The sequence below is a fragment of the Phaeodactylum tricornutum genome, chromosome 13, assembly GCF_000150955.2.
Source record: "Phaeodactylum tricornutum CCAP 1055/1 chromosome 13, whole genome shotgun sequence".
Lineage (NCBI taxonomy): Eukaryota > Bacillariophyta > Bacillariophyceae > Surirellales > Neidiaceae > Phaeodactylum > Phaeodactylum tricornutum.
Window position 1 is genome coordinate 529,147 of NC_011681.1, and position 13,278 is coordinate 542,424.

The following is a 13,278-nucleotide window of genomic DNA, read 5'->3' on the forward strand; positions in this document are numbered from 1 at the left end:
ATGTTTTGCTTGCCTATTCTTGACTTGTTAGTGCGTAGGACTTTGATACTACATTATAGGGTGATAGCGGCCAGGGAGACTCGGTTCCCTTCTGCGTCCCAGTGACGTCCTGTCTTGGCGAGTATCGTTGTTTGCACAACAATTGGGCTGTAAACACATGACGATTCCCGGAAACTTTGCTCAATGGACTTCCATTCCAGCTGTTCCACTTGAATATGAACTAGTGACGCTGACCCAGCCGTAGATTTCGCCTTTGTGTGTACCGATGTCGGCGACATAGCTGATGCGTTCGCGTCGGATGGACAGCACCAATCCGTACTCCACATCCAGACGGGATTTTTAGAGAAATCTGCCTTACTATGTCGCTCTATGGTGCCTTCTTCATACAATACTTTGGCTGTAGGGTACAATTTCATCGGTCGTTCTACCGTCGTCGTCTCGTCGATTGTTGCCGTTCTCGTGTCCCAGGAGACCAGTCGACAGTATAAACATATATTGCTACCTACCTGATCAATGACAAAGGTAAAAATAGCCCTTGTTTCGGCGTACCGGATCATCTCGTGTACACAAAACGTAGCGCAAGAGGCTATCTCCGACGGAACTGGTTCACCTATGGTCGTCGTTTGCAATCGATGCTTCCAAAGACGCACTGTTTCTGGCTTTTCTACAGGAACGACGCCCACGACGCTACAGCAGCAACTACAAGTCAAAGACGCCCCGCCCACCAGAGGTCGCCATGGGCGATCACCACGAACGACAGCAGATGCATCCTGATCCCAGCGCTGATCTTCCACTCCTTGATCATCGGAAGAGTCTACTTCTCCGTAGCCAGGAACAGCCAACACGTCCACGCTTTCGTCCAATAAATCTGAACGATGGAAAACCAAAGCGGTCTGGTCGTACAATAGTAGCCCAGTTTGTCCGTCGGTCGATGCCGAAAAATCGATCGCAGCCTGTCCTGGATAGCATGTCAAGTAGTCGGCCATTTCGTCCCATCTCCCGGACGGTAGCGGTAAAATTCGGTTTATAGTGTCTCGTCGCACTAGCGTTTGATTGCAAAAACGACAGCCTAAGGAAAAATCCGAGGGCAAACTCATTGCTGGACTAGAGAATTCGTCGTCGTAAGCAACTGTGTTGGGTACGTATGGAAGCCGGACTGATACTGCCCCTTCATCCATTGCATACACTCGCGGTGAGTCTTCGAGGCAACCAGAAAGATGCAAAGTCAAGCTGCACCCAGTGCACCAAAACTTGACAATGGTTGATTCCTTTAACGCATTGAATGAGACTTGCAAATTTTCTGCCTCTATGGCCCCATCGGTCTCGTTCGGTCGTATCAAGACTTGATAACACGATACGTGAGCCATATCTTCCACGTGAAAAAAACATTTCGAGCACTGTTTTGTCACTATTACAGGAAGTCCATTTTCACGAGTCTCTGGGCGACTATACAGGGTAGCAGAAGTGTTCGTCTTCCCCCGCAACGTTTCCAGTGCCTGTAGTTCGTGGTCGGATCCTGCTTGGACACTCGAGGTGTCCTTCACAGTTGGCCCGTATGCATCATCAGATCTTAGTTGTTTTACCGCATCGGATGCTTTGTGAAAGCCTTCTTGTGCCTGATCAAGCGACGCGGACGCCATGAGAGTCCGCAATTCATTCCAAGTCGCCTGAGCCTTATTCGAGGCCGCAACGTCTCGGCACTGTTTTCTGTGATTCGTTTTCCAGTCTTCTTTTTGACATTCAATGGAGCAATACCAGGCCTGTTTGCAAGCTTGGCAGCGCAAGAGTTTACCTGTTGATTTGCGGCACCCCTGGCAATTGCCTCGACTCTGAGTTGTCGCCATCATGCTACGAGGAAAGTAATGCAACACAAGTTTGACGAGAAGCTTTTTGTATTCTCGTTTCGCCTGACTACGAGTGCTTGAAACCGGCATAAAGTGTGACAGATGAACAGACTGAGAGGTATGGTATGTCAGTGTACGATTTCAAAGTTTGTAGAATGTTGATTTCTTACCACTTAGCGTTGTCTTCTGCTCTTCAGTTTTGAAACAGCTGGAGATTGTTTGGTTCCTCGCGCATCAGTTTTCTTCGTCGAGAAAAAGATTTGCGAGCAATATGTTGGTCATTTACAGCTGAAGCAAAAGCGCTCGTATCTTTAGAAATTATCACAAAAGTGCAGAGAGATTCTCTTTACACCTTGATCACCTACCATGGCATCACGAAGCCTACCCAATAATGCTGGGTCTATTGCCAAAACGCTTACAACTGTCGCCAAGCCTGTTTTCGAGACATTGATGGTCGTCCTCCCGATTGTGTAAGGTGTCCTCGCTTTCGACAGCGTAGTTCTTTGCTTTGGTAGCCTCGGGAAATCTTACAACCCATTCAATTGTTCGTAGAGTCGCCAAGTTGAAAAAGTTGTACAGTTCCTTTCAAAAACTCCCTCAAAATGCACTGCTCTTCCTCTATGGCTTTGTGTTTTGTTTCTTTGGAGGGACCTTCCCCACACTCTTCGCCGCCATTCAAGCAGCTGAGTATGGTGGTCGCGAGGCTTTCGTGAAAGCCATTGGTGATCTTTCTGACGAAGCATTAATTATTATTGAAGAAAGCAAGAAAGACAACGATGAAGACAAAAACAACGACGGTAAAAAAGACGTAGATCAAATTTCGTCATCGGAATTCATGGCGCGCAAGACAAAGGTACGGGCGTCCGTGAAAACGGACGATAAATTTTGTTCTTGTTCACTTTCCTTTGTTTTGTTTGTTGTTTTATTTCAATGCAGTTGGTGCTTCGGAAAATGAATCCTGAAAAGGTCGACACAGCGATGGCGTCACTTTACAAAGTCTGGTTGTCTGTTGCGGCGGTTCTTTCAATTCAGTTTGCACGTACGATCTCCATGGCCTTGGCCATAGCTGATTTTCTCAAGAAGCCGTGTAAGCCATCAATTCTTCTACTTCTATTTACAAAGTCAAACTTGTGTCGATTCTAACACTAATCTAATTATTTCACCAGGCGACCGTTTTATTTCCCCGACGATCGAAGTTGTGGTCCCAGATGAGTACGACAAATGGGTCCCCACAATCCTTGCGTGGATCACAAAGGCAATCGCCGTATCCATTGCTTGGTACATCCAATCTATCATGTCGGCAACTGCTTCGGCACTGAAGGGAGGTATGATGATGGCAAGGGCTTTCTATCAATTTTGTATTCATCGGAATCTTAAGCTAGGTGGTTTGATCCCAGACGATCATCGACAATCCGTGATAGATGAAGTCTTGTCATACGTGTTTGCCAGTCTTGGTTTTTATGTGCAATTTAAACTCAGGTTCAACCTCCCGTTTCCTTTGAATCTTTTGCTCTGGCCTTTTCACCTTGTAGAGTACTACATCAAATGGTCTATCACAAAGATGGCATAAAGCTCCTATTTAGTCCTCAACACACATTCTTTTCAATGAAGATTCTCTTTTGGGAGTTTTGCACGTTTGCTATTTTATAGACACGGCTGAATATTGTCTCCTAAAAAAAGCCTGGCAAACAGTAGGAATGCATATGCAAATCGGTGTTGCCTAGACCGTGAGCCCAAAACCAGGCTATCAGCACGTACTCCGGGGTACCCATAGCCATGCCAAACGAAATGAACTTTCTTAACGTGTCTTCATTGATCACACAAGGCAATTTTAGCAATTTGTTGCTGAGGAATATGCAGAATGAAACACTCATCAAGAAAATAATTCGTTGGTCTTTTCCAAGGATGGGGCGCGTAATGGCCTTTGTCGGGTCCTCCCAGCGATGTTAGTGGCAGCGCTCGAAAAGAGATCAAACAGATTTATAATTGCCCAGAGTTATAACTCTCTTAGACACTATATAGATCTAGAAACCGCTTGCCAGAAATTATGATTAATTGCAAGCGACCAACGAGAGCTACTTGTAGTTGAATGTGAGCATCAGCATCAGCCCGTGACCATGCCAATCATTATTTTAAAGTTTGAAATAGGAAGTCATTCTTGTTCTTGGAAATCTGTACCCGAAACAGTTGATACTATCCTATCCGGTTCACAATTGTTAACAGTAAAGTAACTATAAATAATGTTCAGACGCCGGGACGCGTCCTTGAGATGCGAACAAGCGTGTCACATAAAATCTAATTTACAAAAATACAGGCAACACACATTCATACAATATGTCTGCTGCTCCTTTAAAGCCATTTTGAATGGCAAGTGGGAAAAGCAACTCCGTTTCCACTCTATTGTGTATCTTCAAAACTCAGTAAAATTTCAATACATATGTATTATAGATTGAGAAAGAAAAACAGAATTGCCGGGTTACGAAGTCTTCGAAAGTAACCTTCAAGTTCCTATCGTTTCTTTCATTCTCCAATGTAAAAATGAAGCATGGGGGTGTGAGCATGTTGAAGCTTGTGATAAGGAGAAATTTTTGTTTTCTGGATTTTTGTATATGGAATAACAGCTTTTTGAGGATTTAGTATTTTTTTCCTATATTCATATGTATCAATTGACAATGCTAGAGACATATGGAACTTTCTTTGACATATTCGCAGACTACTGTTTTGAGTTGAAGCTGCATTCTGAAGGTCCGTATTGTTCGTGGATGAAACAAACATATATGAAAATCTTTGATGCCTGCTCAGAGGATGGAATAGATTGTTTTCGTATGACGACCTGTAGAATCGCTTGGTCAGGAGTCCCGTGAACGACATACGAAATTAGGTCCAAACCTGCAACTTAATAATTAAATAGTTACCGTTATGAACCGGGGAAAGTCTATCATCAAGTCTCTATGCTCCAAAATTTTAGTTCGAGACGTAATTCGATCGGTCCATCGATGTATATATATTGATTCTTCCAAAATAGCTCTTATTTTATACCCTCTGTCGGTCAAAAAAAAACCTTAGGACCTTGTACCAATCTAAATTCCCCGTATTTCCGAAGGTCAAGATGTGAGCTTTCCTTTTTTAGGAGGATGTTGAACAGCATTCTTACGAAATCAGGTTTATTTATTACATGTAAATAAAACGGCTTTACTATTAATGAATAAATCGAAAGTAGCTCACTTCAGAATCTTACTAATGAGAATTTCAATTGACAGTGAGCGCGTCTCCTCGGCCAGCGTCATTAACTGCAAAATTTGCTTTTCCTTAGCTACAAGAGTACAAACTCAAGTGCCGTCGTATTTTACTTACATTCAGCCAGCACCGAGCAAAACAAGGGGATTGATTGTTTTGACTTCACACGAGCATGCCCCCCTACGCTGCAAAAGATATGGGCGACAAGAACAACGATAATCTTCCATCGGCCGGATTTTTAGACGAATCTCGGTTTAGCACTGGGGAGCCCCCCCTTAGAATGCCGGGATATGCGAACAGTCTTCTTTCACAGTCTCCCTCACCCAACACGCCGGTGGAAAATCTGGTGAGGCACGGAAACTTAGAAACAAATCGAATCATTGCAGCATTAGCTACGAAAAGACGAGCGGAGGAGGATTGGACAGGGAGATCTCCTAAAAGACATCAGTACCAGCGATGCTTTGATTCCTCAGAGAGCAAAACGTCCCTTGCGATCATCTTAAAGGATCGCACGATCGACGCCTTGGCTCGACAACAATTTCAGGAGGCATTAAGATTTATGAGCTCTTCGGGTACAGTTGCATCACGGCAGCGGCAGTTCGATCCTTCGGCCTTTGCTTGCCTTGAAAGCCAGCGCGACTACAATGCGTTTTTATCGTCACAGCTTGGGATAGTTCAAGGCTTGGAGGCCTACAATCTACCCACACAAGCTCAGCTTCTCTCCCAACCATTGCAGCATCGAGATCTTACCGATGTGTCGCTAGCTCAAGCACATTATTTGCCGCTTCCAAATCTTCAAGCAAGCCTGAGCTCGCGTCATCTTAACTTACCTCTTCTTTTTCAGCCTCGATTCCTCCCCGGGAGCTCTCTTCATCATTTTCAACGTCCCATGCAAGCAAGCCTAGCGACAAGGTTGCACAATATTGAAGGAGAACTGGGGCTGCAGGCGCAATCTTTTGGGGTATCGTCGCTCACACCGAGACTGGGGCAAACGGTACCTATTCGGGGTTTTCCTACCGAAAAATTGGCTTCCCAATCACGGCTTTCGCTTCCTCCTTGTGACGAAGGCCAAGTCCTCCCTTACACGAGCCGAGGCAACTTCGCTCTTGGAATCGACGAAGATTCCAATTGGCTATCGGAATTTCACTGTTTCGTGCGATCTGAGCTCATCGAAGTTTTTCGTGCAGGTCGAGAAGACTGCAATTCTCGAAACAACTCCATCTCTTACCAGCAAGTGGGGATTCGATGCCGATTTTGTGCGCATATGTCGTCAAGCGCCAGAGCTGGTAGATCTTCGGCATTTCCCTCGTCGCTCCGTCAGATCTACCAGAGTTTTACGATGATGCTCCGTGATCATTTCGGAAATTGCGAGGCCATGCCGGCTGCTATACATCGCAGGTTCTTGTCTTCAAAGGAGATGCCCTCTCAAGGTGCAACAGATTCCAAGCGATTCTGGGTTTACTCGGCCATGAAAATTGGTATGGCGGACTCGTCCGACGGCATCATCATCAACGAGCGCACAGTCGCTGTCGGATCCAGTGCTTCTTCGTTCGGCACAAACCCTAATGAGCCTTGGGCTGATGATGCCTTAGCTTCGATTGCACTGGTGCTTCCAAGAGACCGTAGCCTTGTATCTGAGTTTCTAGTCGTGCTCATGTCACAAGTGCAACTTGTCAGATTGACCGAATCCGAGCGAATCGGCAATCGCCGAAGCCTACACATTGGTCTCACAGGCTTCGGTTGCCGATGTTGTTGTGAACATCGTCGTCTCGGACTTTGCCGTGTGTTCCCGGCACGACGTCGAACGCTTCCAAGTAAAGTCAATGATCTTTATGACCATATCCGGCGCTGCACCGTCACTCCGCAGCAGGTGAAAGATCGGCTCATGGGCTTGAAGTATCAAAGGGATGCTGATAGCTCTCCTGGCCGAGACGAAGAGAAGGAGTTCTACGATCGTATCTGGACACGTCTTGGTCATAGTTCAAACTCTCCTTAGTGTACTCGCTACAAAAGTGATTCACGAGCAGCACATTTTTGAAATACACACAGCACAATGAAAAGCTCTTGACAATGCGTGTATACTTGATAAGTAATTTTTTTGGTCATGCGAAATTTCCATTGTAATGGTGATTTTCCCGCTGTTTTTTTTTTTCTCATCGGTAATTGACATTAATGTAAACTCGGAGAAAAGGAAAAGTAATTTTGATTCATCGGCGATAAAATGAGGTCTTTGCTAATGTCAACATATCGTGTTCCAAAACTCCTCTTTTTGTTGTGGTTGTAGGAATGAACTTATATTACCTCAATTTACATTATTTGGGTAGAAAACCAAGAAATTGCTTCTGTAAGGAAGGTTCTCCGCGCAAGAGTCGGAAGAGTGCATCCTTCGTGTTTGGGTCGTAGGACTCGTGGAGTTGCCGAATTTTCCCGGCTACCTCCGACATGCAATCTGCCCCCAGTTTTGCTCGCACATCCAGGAGAAGCTGCTTGGCCTGCTGGCGACGTAACTCCAAAGTTTGTGCCACATCAAGGACCGGCGTGTCGCTCCAGTGGCCCTTTTTCTGGCGTTTTGCGGTAGCATGATTTGTATTGCCAATCGCAAAATCATGGTATCGGCGTTTCTCAATACACTCCACCATGCGCACGGCCTGCTCGCGCTTTTTCTCTTGATACTTTCGGAATTGATCGGGGATCTTGAATCTAAAATGGTAATCAATGACCTGCTTGACGGATTTGGTCGCGATCGACTTGGCTATATGTCGCAACGCCGTCTGATGTCGACGAAAGCCGTCGTCGTACATTTCCTTTTCCGTCCGTGTCCAGCCAGTTGACAATCGTTCCAAGTTTTCCTGGGCTGTTGTCAGTGCCGCAGCGGTATCGTAGTTGTGCGCATGCAGTATTTCCAACAGAACGTCGGCGTCACATTCCTTCAAAAGATTGCTCTTGCCTTTGGGGACACGACTGATTTCGTTCGAGTTGGGAACGGAAATGGTTTCGGCCGACGAAGCCAACATGCCAGCCGTCGACAAGAAAGATCCCGTCAAAGGTTTTCCGTCGAGTTCCCGCATCCAATGTTCAGTGGGTCCAACGGGTAGCGGGCTGTAGGGTTCTTCTTGGACTAGTCCATTGGTTTCCAGGAACTCGTTGTGAAATTTGGCTACTTGATTCAAAAACGCGAATAGCGTTTCGTCCTTCATTGCTTGCTTTTTCCAGACCAACAGAGCCCCGCGATTCCGGATGGGTTGGTCAGGATTGTATGGTGGAATGGGAGCTTGGTGTTTCTTTCCAACGAGAATGTCTCCTCGGAGGATACTCCCTTCGCCCTCAGCGACGACCTGTTGCATGGCTTCGGTGTCCTCCAGCTCAGATTCGGAATCGCTGGACAGACTAGCGTTGCCGTCTTCATCATTCTCGTAAACCTTGTGCGTGTTTTTGTGCGTGGCGGATGTACTGTTGGAAGGTTGAGATGAACATTGGCGTGGTGCCGAATCTTTCTTGGTTGCGTCTGCGGCCTCGGAGTATTGTGCGACGCTGACACTGTCAGTATGGAGAGTCAGCAAATATCGACAGTAGAAATGATTGACTTGACTCGTAGAAGGTGGCACGGCATCCGTAAACGTGACTTTACAAGGTTTTAGAATGGAGGAGATCGGAGTGTCGTCGCATTCACTTTTGTGGGAGAACACAACCTCCATTGGTTTGAGAGTTTTCAAAAGCTGTCCTCTGGTAAAATCCCCTTTCCAGGGATAGTTCAAGCCCGCGAGTTCGCTCTGGAGCCAGAACCACCGTGCTGCGAACATGATGTCGCCTCCCGGATCTTCCCAGAGTCGTTCCACTCGACACGGCCAATCCGGTTGGTGTGGTTCCGTCAGCAAGAGCACGCAGTCGCCGACGCGTACCACAAAGGTATCCGTCGCACCCGGGCTTCCCAACTGGATCTGTTCGTAAACACAGCGTGTGGGATCGTTGGGATCGGGAACACCTTCCCCCAGCCACTGGTAGGATATGGCGTCGGTGGATGTATCCATCGAGACGTTGTCGGAAAGGGAGGTCGGCACCGGTTCGGAGCCTTTCTGGTGGTTTTCCTTGTCCATCGTCTCGTCAGAGGACACAGTTAGTACCGCTCTAGACGTAGCCCGCTATCTCTCCTACTATAGCTACCACGACAAGAGACCGAGGAGTATTTAGGCGGAGACTCTGGTACGAATAGCCTACTAGCGTTTCTTTTTCTTGCGAGCGAACGCTGGCTCTGTTGAGAGAGATTCCATCCATGGTCAATCCGACAACCCGTGAGCGCAGCCAGCTCTCGGTCCCCCAACCCCTCCAGACACCCCTGCGACCAGACCTCCATCATCCAGAGTCCCGAAAGATCTCGCATTCCCAATTCCGAAGGAAATTTACTGTTCCAATGACTCCACTTGTCTGTGCCTACAAACACAGACGGACACAGAGGATCCTCAAGGGATGGATTGTTCTGACAAGGCCCCCGGATCACGAGGTCGACATTCCATGCAGAGCTCGTCACGCTGGCAGTGAATCCTTCGAGATCCCGATGGGCAACGAGGTCGGATTCTTCGGATTGTCCTTCAAATTAGGATTCCGACCTTTTTCGTTTCCATCGGCACAGACTGAGCAGAATCGCAACTGCACGGATAACGGCACAGTTTCTCATTTCGTCCACCGTTCGGATTTCCCATTGGGTCTCTCAATTCATTCCAACCGCAATACTGCCTGTACCGTAAATAGAAAAGCTTGCCAGAATGCTAGCCTCAAATACCGGACGCCGGTTGTTACAGCAGCCACTGCAGCGGCACAATTGGATCCGGTCGGTGGGATCGGTGTTCGTACGGAAGCAAACGCGGAGTAGTGTTTCCGATGCTCCCGGGTCGGCGGCGGCCAAGGTCTTCGTGAGTCACAGTATTCCTACGACGGCTGGATTCGGCCAACGAGTTTGGAGAGCGTACACACGACGTCTCGAAAAGTCACCCCTCTGGACCAAAGCAACGATGGCGGCCGTGATATTCTTTGTCAGTGACTCGGCTACCCAGTTACTTTTACCGCAGCCGTTCGACCCGACAAGCACGTCTTCTGGAACCGAGTCCGCGACATCCTGGAAGGCTTCGAGAGCGTTCTCGGGAGCCGGTTTCGGCGTTATTGCCACCACGTGGTTGCACTACTGGTGGGGATTTTTGGAAATGGCCGTGGGTACACGGTTGCCGGTCGCACGGCACCGATTCGCCAATACGATTACCAAGGTCGTACTGGATCAAGGTATTGGTACGTACACCGTTCCAGTGGACACGTGCCACGAGACATCCCCAATTCCAAGGCGAAGTTGGTATTCTAGATGGAGTACTGACGCGGTGGGGTTGCCCTTGTTCTTCCGTCCTTTTTCTGTCTAGGCGCACCTTGCTATATCTATTCGTATTATGTCTTGACCAATTTTCTACAAAGGCTACACCCCCAAGCTACTTGGAATGAGCTACATACTGCGTGGACGGAAACATCCCAAAAGGCTTCCGACATGCTCTGGCCTACCATGTTTCAACACTGGCGGCTTTGGCCAGCCGTCCACACGCTCAATTTTTACTACACGCCACTCCACCATCGTGTATTGGTGCAAAATACGGTACTGATTGGGTGGAGCGCCTACTTATCTCATTTAAATTTTAACGACACGAACAAGCTCATGACACCAAACGAAGAGATCAATGTTTCCATTGCACGCCGTGAAACAGCCCGTGCCCTGGCCAAGATTGAAACGCAACGACTTCAACATCCCCAGACAGATATCCATTCCTCTCTGGATGAAGCTGGCTCTCTGGATGACGCCGTCGTTTCCCCAAAGAGAACAAGAATGAGCTTGGGAACTCAATAGTTCCGATTACCAGCTGACAATATTCTTTCAGGAATTGCATGGGTGCAAGAATTGGGCAAAATAGGACAAATCTCATACTTACAGTATATATTCCTTTTTGCTGTAACCTGTGAAGCGAGGATGGATTTTCTGATTGTAAGGGAAGGCAAGCTTGGCTATGTACAGTAACCTGTACGATCACGAATTTTACAACGGCTTCTATTTACATTTGAACATACTGGGCCTCACTACCGTAAGCGACATCAATTCTAGCAAAATGATTGACCTAGATTTTGGTATGTTAACCGATGGCTCCACAAAGCAGACTATTTCCTTTGTTCTCCTTCCTAAGAGGTTGACGATTCCACACCGTTTTAGTTTTGGCTATTCTAATTTCACGTTTACGACAGTGGGATTGCATTGATTGATACAAGTCATGGTTCTTCTCTTTTGTTTGTTGTTGGTAAAGAAGATTTTTACTTTGTTACAATAATCTGTCGCGGACCGGGCAGGGTTTCCGTTGCACGGTGAACGGCGTAGTCCCCGTAAAACGGAAAATCACCAGCGCGGTAAACCTGACAAAAGTAATTCAATCGGGAATTACCTTCCTCGTCAATATCCATCGCGGCCAAAGCTTCCTGAACGTCCGCATCCGTAACTTCCGCCGTCTCCAGGTCAGGCAAGGATCCACCCATGACGACTACCGGCGCTCCCGCAGCACGAGCTTGTGCGGCGACACTGGCGGCCGACAAGAAACACGCTCGTTCCGTTGAGGTTAAAAACTGCAAGGCTTCCGCCTTGGCACGGATAGATTTTTCTTTGTTGACAACCTCGGTGACCTTTTGGAGCATTGGCGTGACGGCAATAGCCGCGCCAATCACCGGACCGCCAGGCTTGACGTCGGTTCCTTCCGGAAAGGTCTGTTGCAGGACGGAAAAAGAATAGGGTACGAAAGGACCGGCTCCTGGGTAAGTCTTGTGATCCAGCGTTACCGGAGACTGACACATGCTCTGGACAATGTGCGGGGGAGAAAAGGGTGTATCATCACCGGAAATGATACCAGAAGTCTGCTTCAGAAACATTTCGTGGAAGGCTTGGTACTGTTCCGTAGAGAAAAAAGCGTCGAGTTTAGCCGCATCCATTGGCGGAGAACCCTGGGGGAACTGAGAAAGGTAGGCTTCCATGTTTTGCTGCCAGTATTCCCGATCTTTTTCCATGTAGTTAAATTCCATGTGTTCTTCTGAAACAGCCGCCGGTCGGGTATCGGGGTAGGCAACAGCGTAGTCCATCAAATTCTGTTTAAAGTCCTCCAAAAACACCGCCGGATCGGCTTTGGGAATTCCTTCGTCTCCAGAACTGATACCGCGGACGAGTTCCGCAAAGTTTTTCTTCGACAGGGCAAATTCCTGGGGCAAGGCCGTTCCGGGCTCGCGTATCATACCCGTGAGCGACTCCATGAAATCTCTGTTTCCCGAATGCGCCGAGTCCACCACTGCTACGACGGCGTGTCCCGCACTCGAGGCCAACTGAGAGATCGACATGCCATTGGGTTGGGAGGCACCAAACACAAGGAGAGTTCCGTGCGGGGCTTTCGCGCTTTTCAAAAGAACCCGGAGAGCAGCGGCGCCTTCGGCGGCGGGACGCAGGAGTGCGAGGTACTCGAGGGGAATCGCGGAGGCTTGCGGGATCTCGCCGTATCGTCCGTGCACTACGGTTCCGTTGGGACTGAGAGCAGCCGAGTCGAGAGTGGAAAGTTGCTGATTTTGGACGTCCACAGTGTACGCGGCGGTGACGGGATTCCGCACGAATTCGGAGGGATCGGGCGGAGATTTAGGTTTCTCGGATTCCTCCTCGTCGTCCTCGTGAAAGGGCAAGGCGTCCATGACTTCCTTCGGAAGCGTGTTCTTGGTCTTGCGGCGCGTCGCAAACGTACGAACGCCAGTGCTGCGAGTCGCCGAAGCCGCCAACCGAAACATCATTCACCAAATACCACGAATAGTCCAGAGCCAGTGGAAGAAGTATGTGTATGTGTACGTGTATGTGTGTTGGCGTCAAACCTGGAGATACGCTATCTGTTGCGAACGGTGTTTCCGGCGGTAGAGTGCTGCTGTTCGGAATAGCCGGGTTCCATACCGGTATCCTGCGTCGCAGCTGTATCGGTGGACAGAGACGCTAGATCCGGGCCGTGTAGAATTGCTACGCGATCGTGTACAAAGCAAATTTCTATGTCTGCAATTCTGTCCTCAAACAACTCGGGAATCAGACGATGTCGGGAATCAGGGGAACTGTGAATAGAAACTCTTTGAACCGCAATCGTTTCTGTATCGCCACGAACGAGCT

General features: G+C 48.1%; 6 protein-coding genes across 6 annotated transcripts; 3 read left to right on the forward strand and 3 right to left on the reverse strand.

Moving 5' to 3' along the window:
• Window positions 1-53: 53 nt before the first annotated feature.
• PHATRDRAFT_47398 (predicted protein) lies at window positions 54-1,844 on the reverse strand (the record flags this gene model as incomplete). The annotated part of the gene is made up of 1 exon (XM_002181710.1): window positions 54-1,844. One exon carries the CDS (start codon window positions 1,842-1,844, stop codon window positions 54-56), a length of 1,791 nt encoding a protein of 596 aa, XP_002181746.1.
• Window positions 1,845-2,210: 366 nt separating this feature from the next.
• On the forward strand, window positions 2,211-3,414 carry PHATRDRAFT_37608 (predicted protein; the record flags this gene model as incomplete). The annotated part of the gene is made up of 4 exons (XM_002181540.1): window positions 2,211-2,314; window positions 2,424-2,697; window positions 2,781-2,931; window positions 3,011-3,414. The coding sequence occupies 4 exons, from the start codon at window positions 2,211-2,213 to the stop codon at window positions 3,412-3,414; spliced, it is 933 nt and encodes a 310-aa protein (XP_002181576.1).
• A 1,806-nt stretch (window positions 3,415-5,220) lies between these two features.
• On the forward strand, window positions 5,221-7,337 carry PHATRDRAFT_47400 (predicted protein). Its single transcript, XM_002181541.1, has one exon. The coding sequence runs from the start codon at window positions 5,254-5,256 to the stop codon at window positions 7,075-7,077; it is 1,824 nt and encodes a 607-aa protein (XP_002181577.1). The 5' UTR covers window positions 5,221-5,253; the 3' UTR covers window positions 7,078-7,337.
• Window positions 7,338-7,393: 56 nt separating this feature from the next.
• Window positions 7,394-9,272, reverse strand: PHATRDRAFT_47401 (predicted protein; the record flags this gene model as incomplete). Its single annotated transcript, XM_002181711.1, has 1 exon — window positions 7,394-9,272. The coding sequence occupies exon 1, from the start codon at window positions 9,173-9,175 to the stop codon at window positions 7,394-7,396; it is 1,782 nt and encodes a 593-aa protein (XP_002181747.1). The 5' UTR covers window positions 9,176-9,272.
• Window positions 9,273-9,765: 493 nt separating this feature from the next.
• PHATRDRAFT_47402 (predicted protein) lies at window positions 9,766-10,959 on the forward strand (the record flags this gene model as incomplete). Its single annotated transcript, XM_002181542.1, has 2 exons — window positions 9,766-10,358; window positions 10,484-10,959. The coding sequence occupies exons 1-2, from the start codon at window positions 9,842-9,844 to the stop codon at window positions 10,957-10,959; spliced, it is 993 nt and encodes a 330-aa protein (XP_002181578.1). The 5' UTR covers window positions 9,766-9,841.
• A 435-nt stretch (window positions 10,960-11,394) lies between these two features.
• Window positions 11,395-12,956, reverse strand: PHATRDRAFT_47403 (predicted protein). Its single transcript, XM_002181712.1, has one exon. The coding sequence runs from the start codon at window positions 12,915-12,917 to the stop codon at window positions 11,415-11,417; it is 1,503 nt and encodes a 500-aa protein (XP_002181748.1). The 5' UTR covers window positions 12,918-12,956; the 3' UTR covers window positions 11,395-11,414.
• Between the last annotated feature and the right edge of the window lie 322 nt (window positions 12,957-13,278).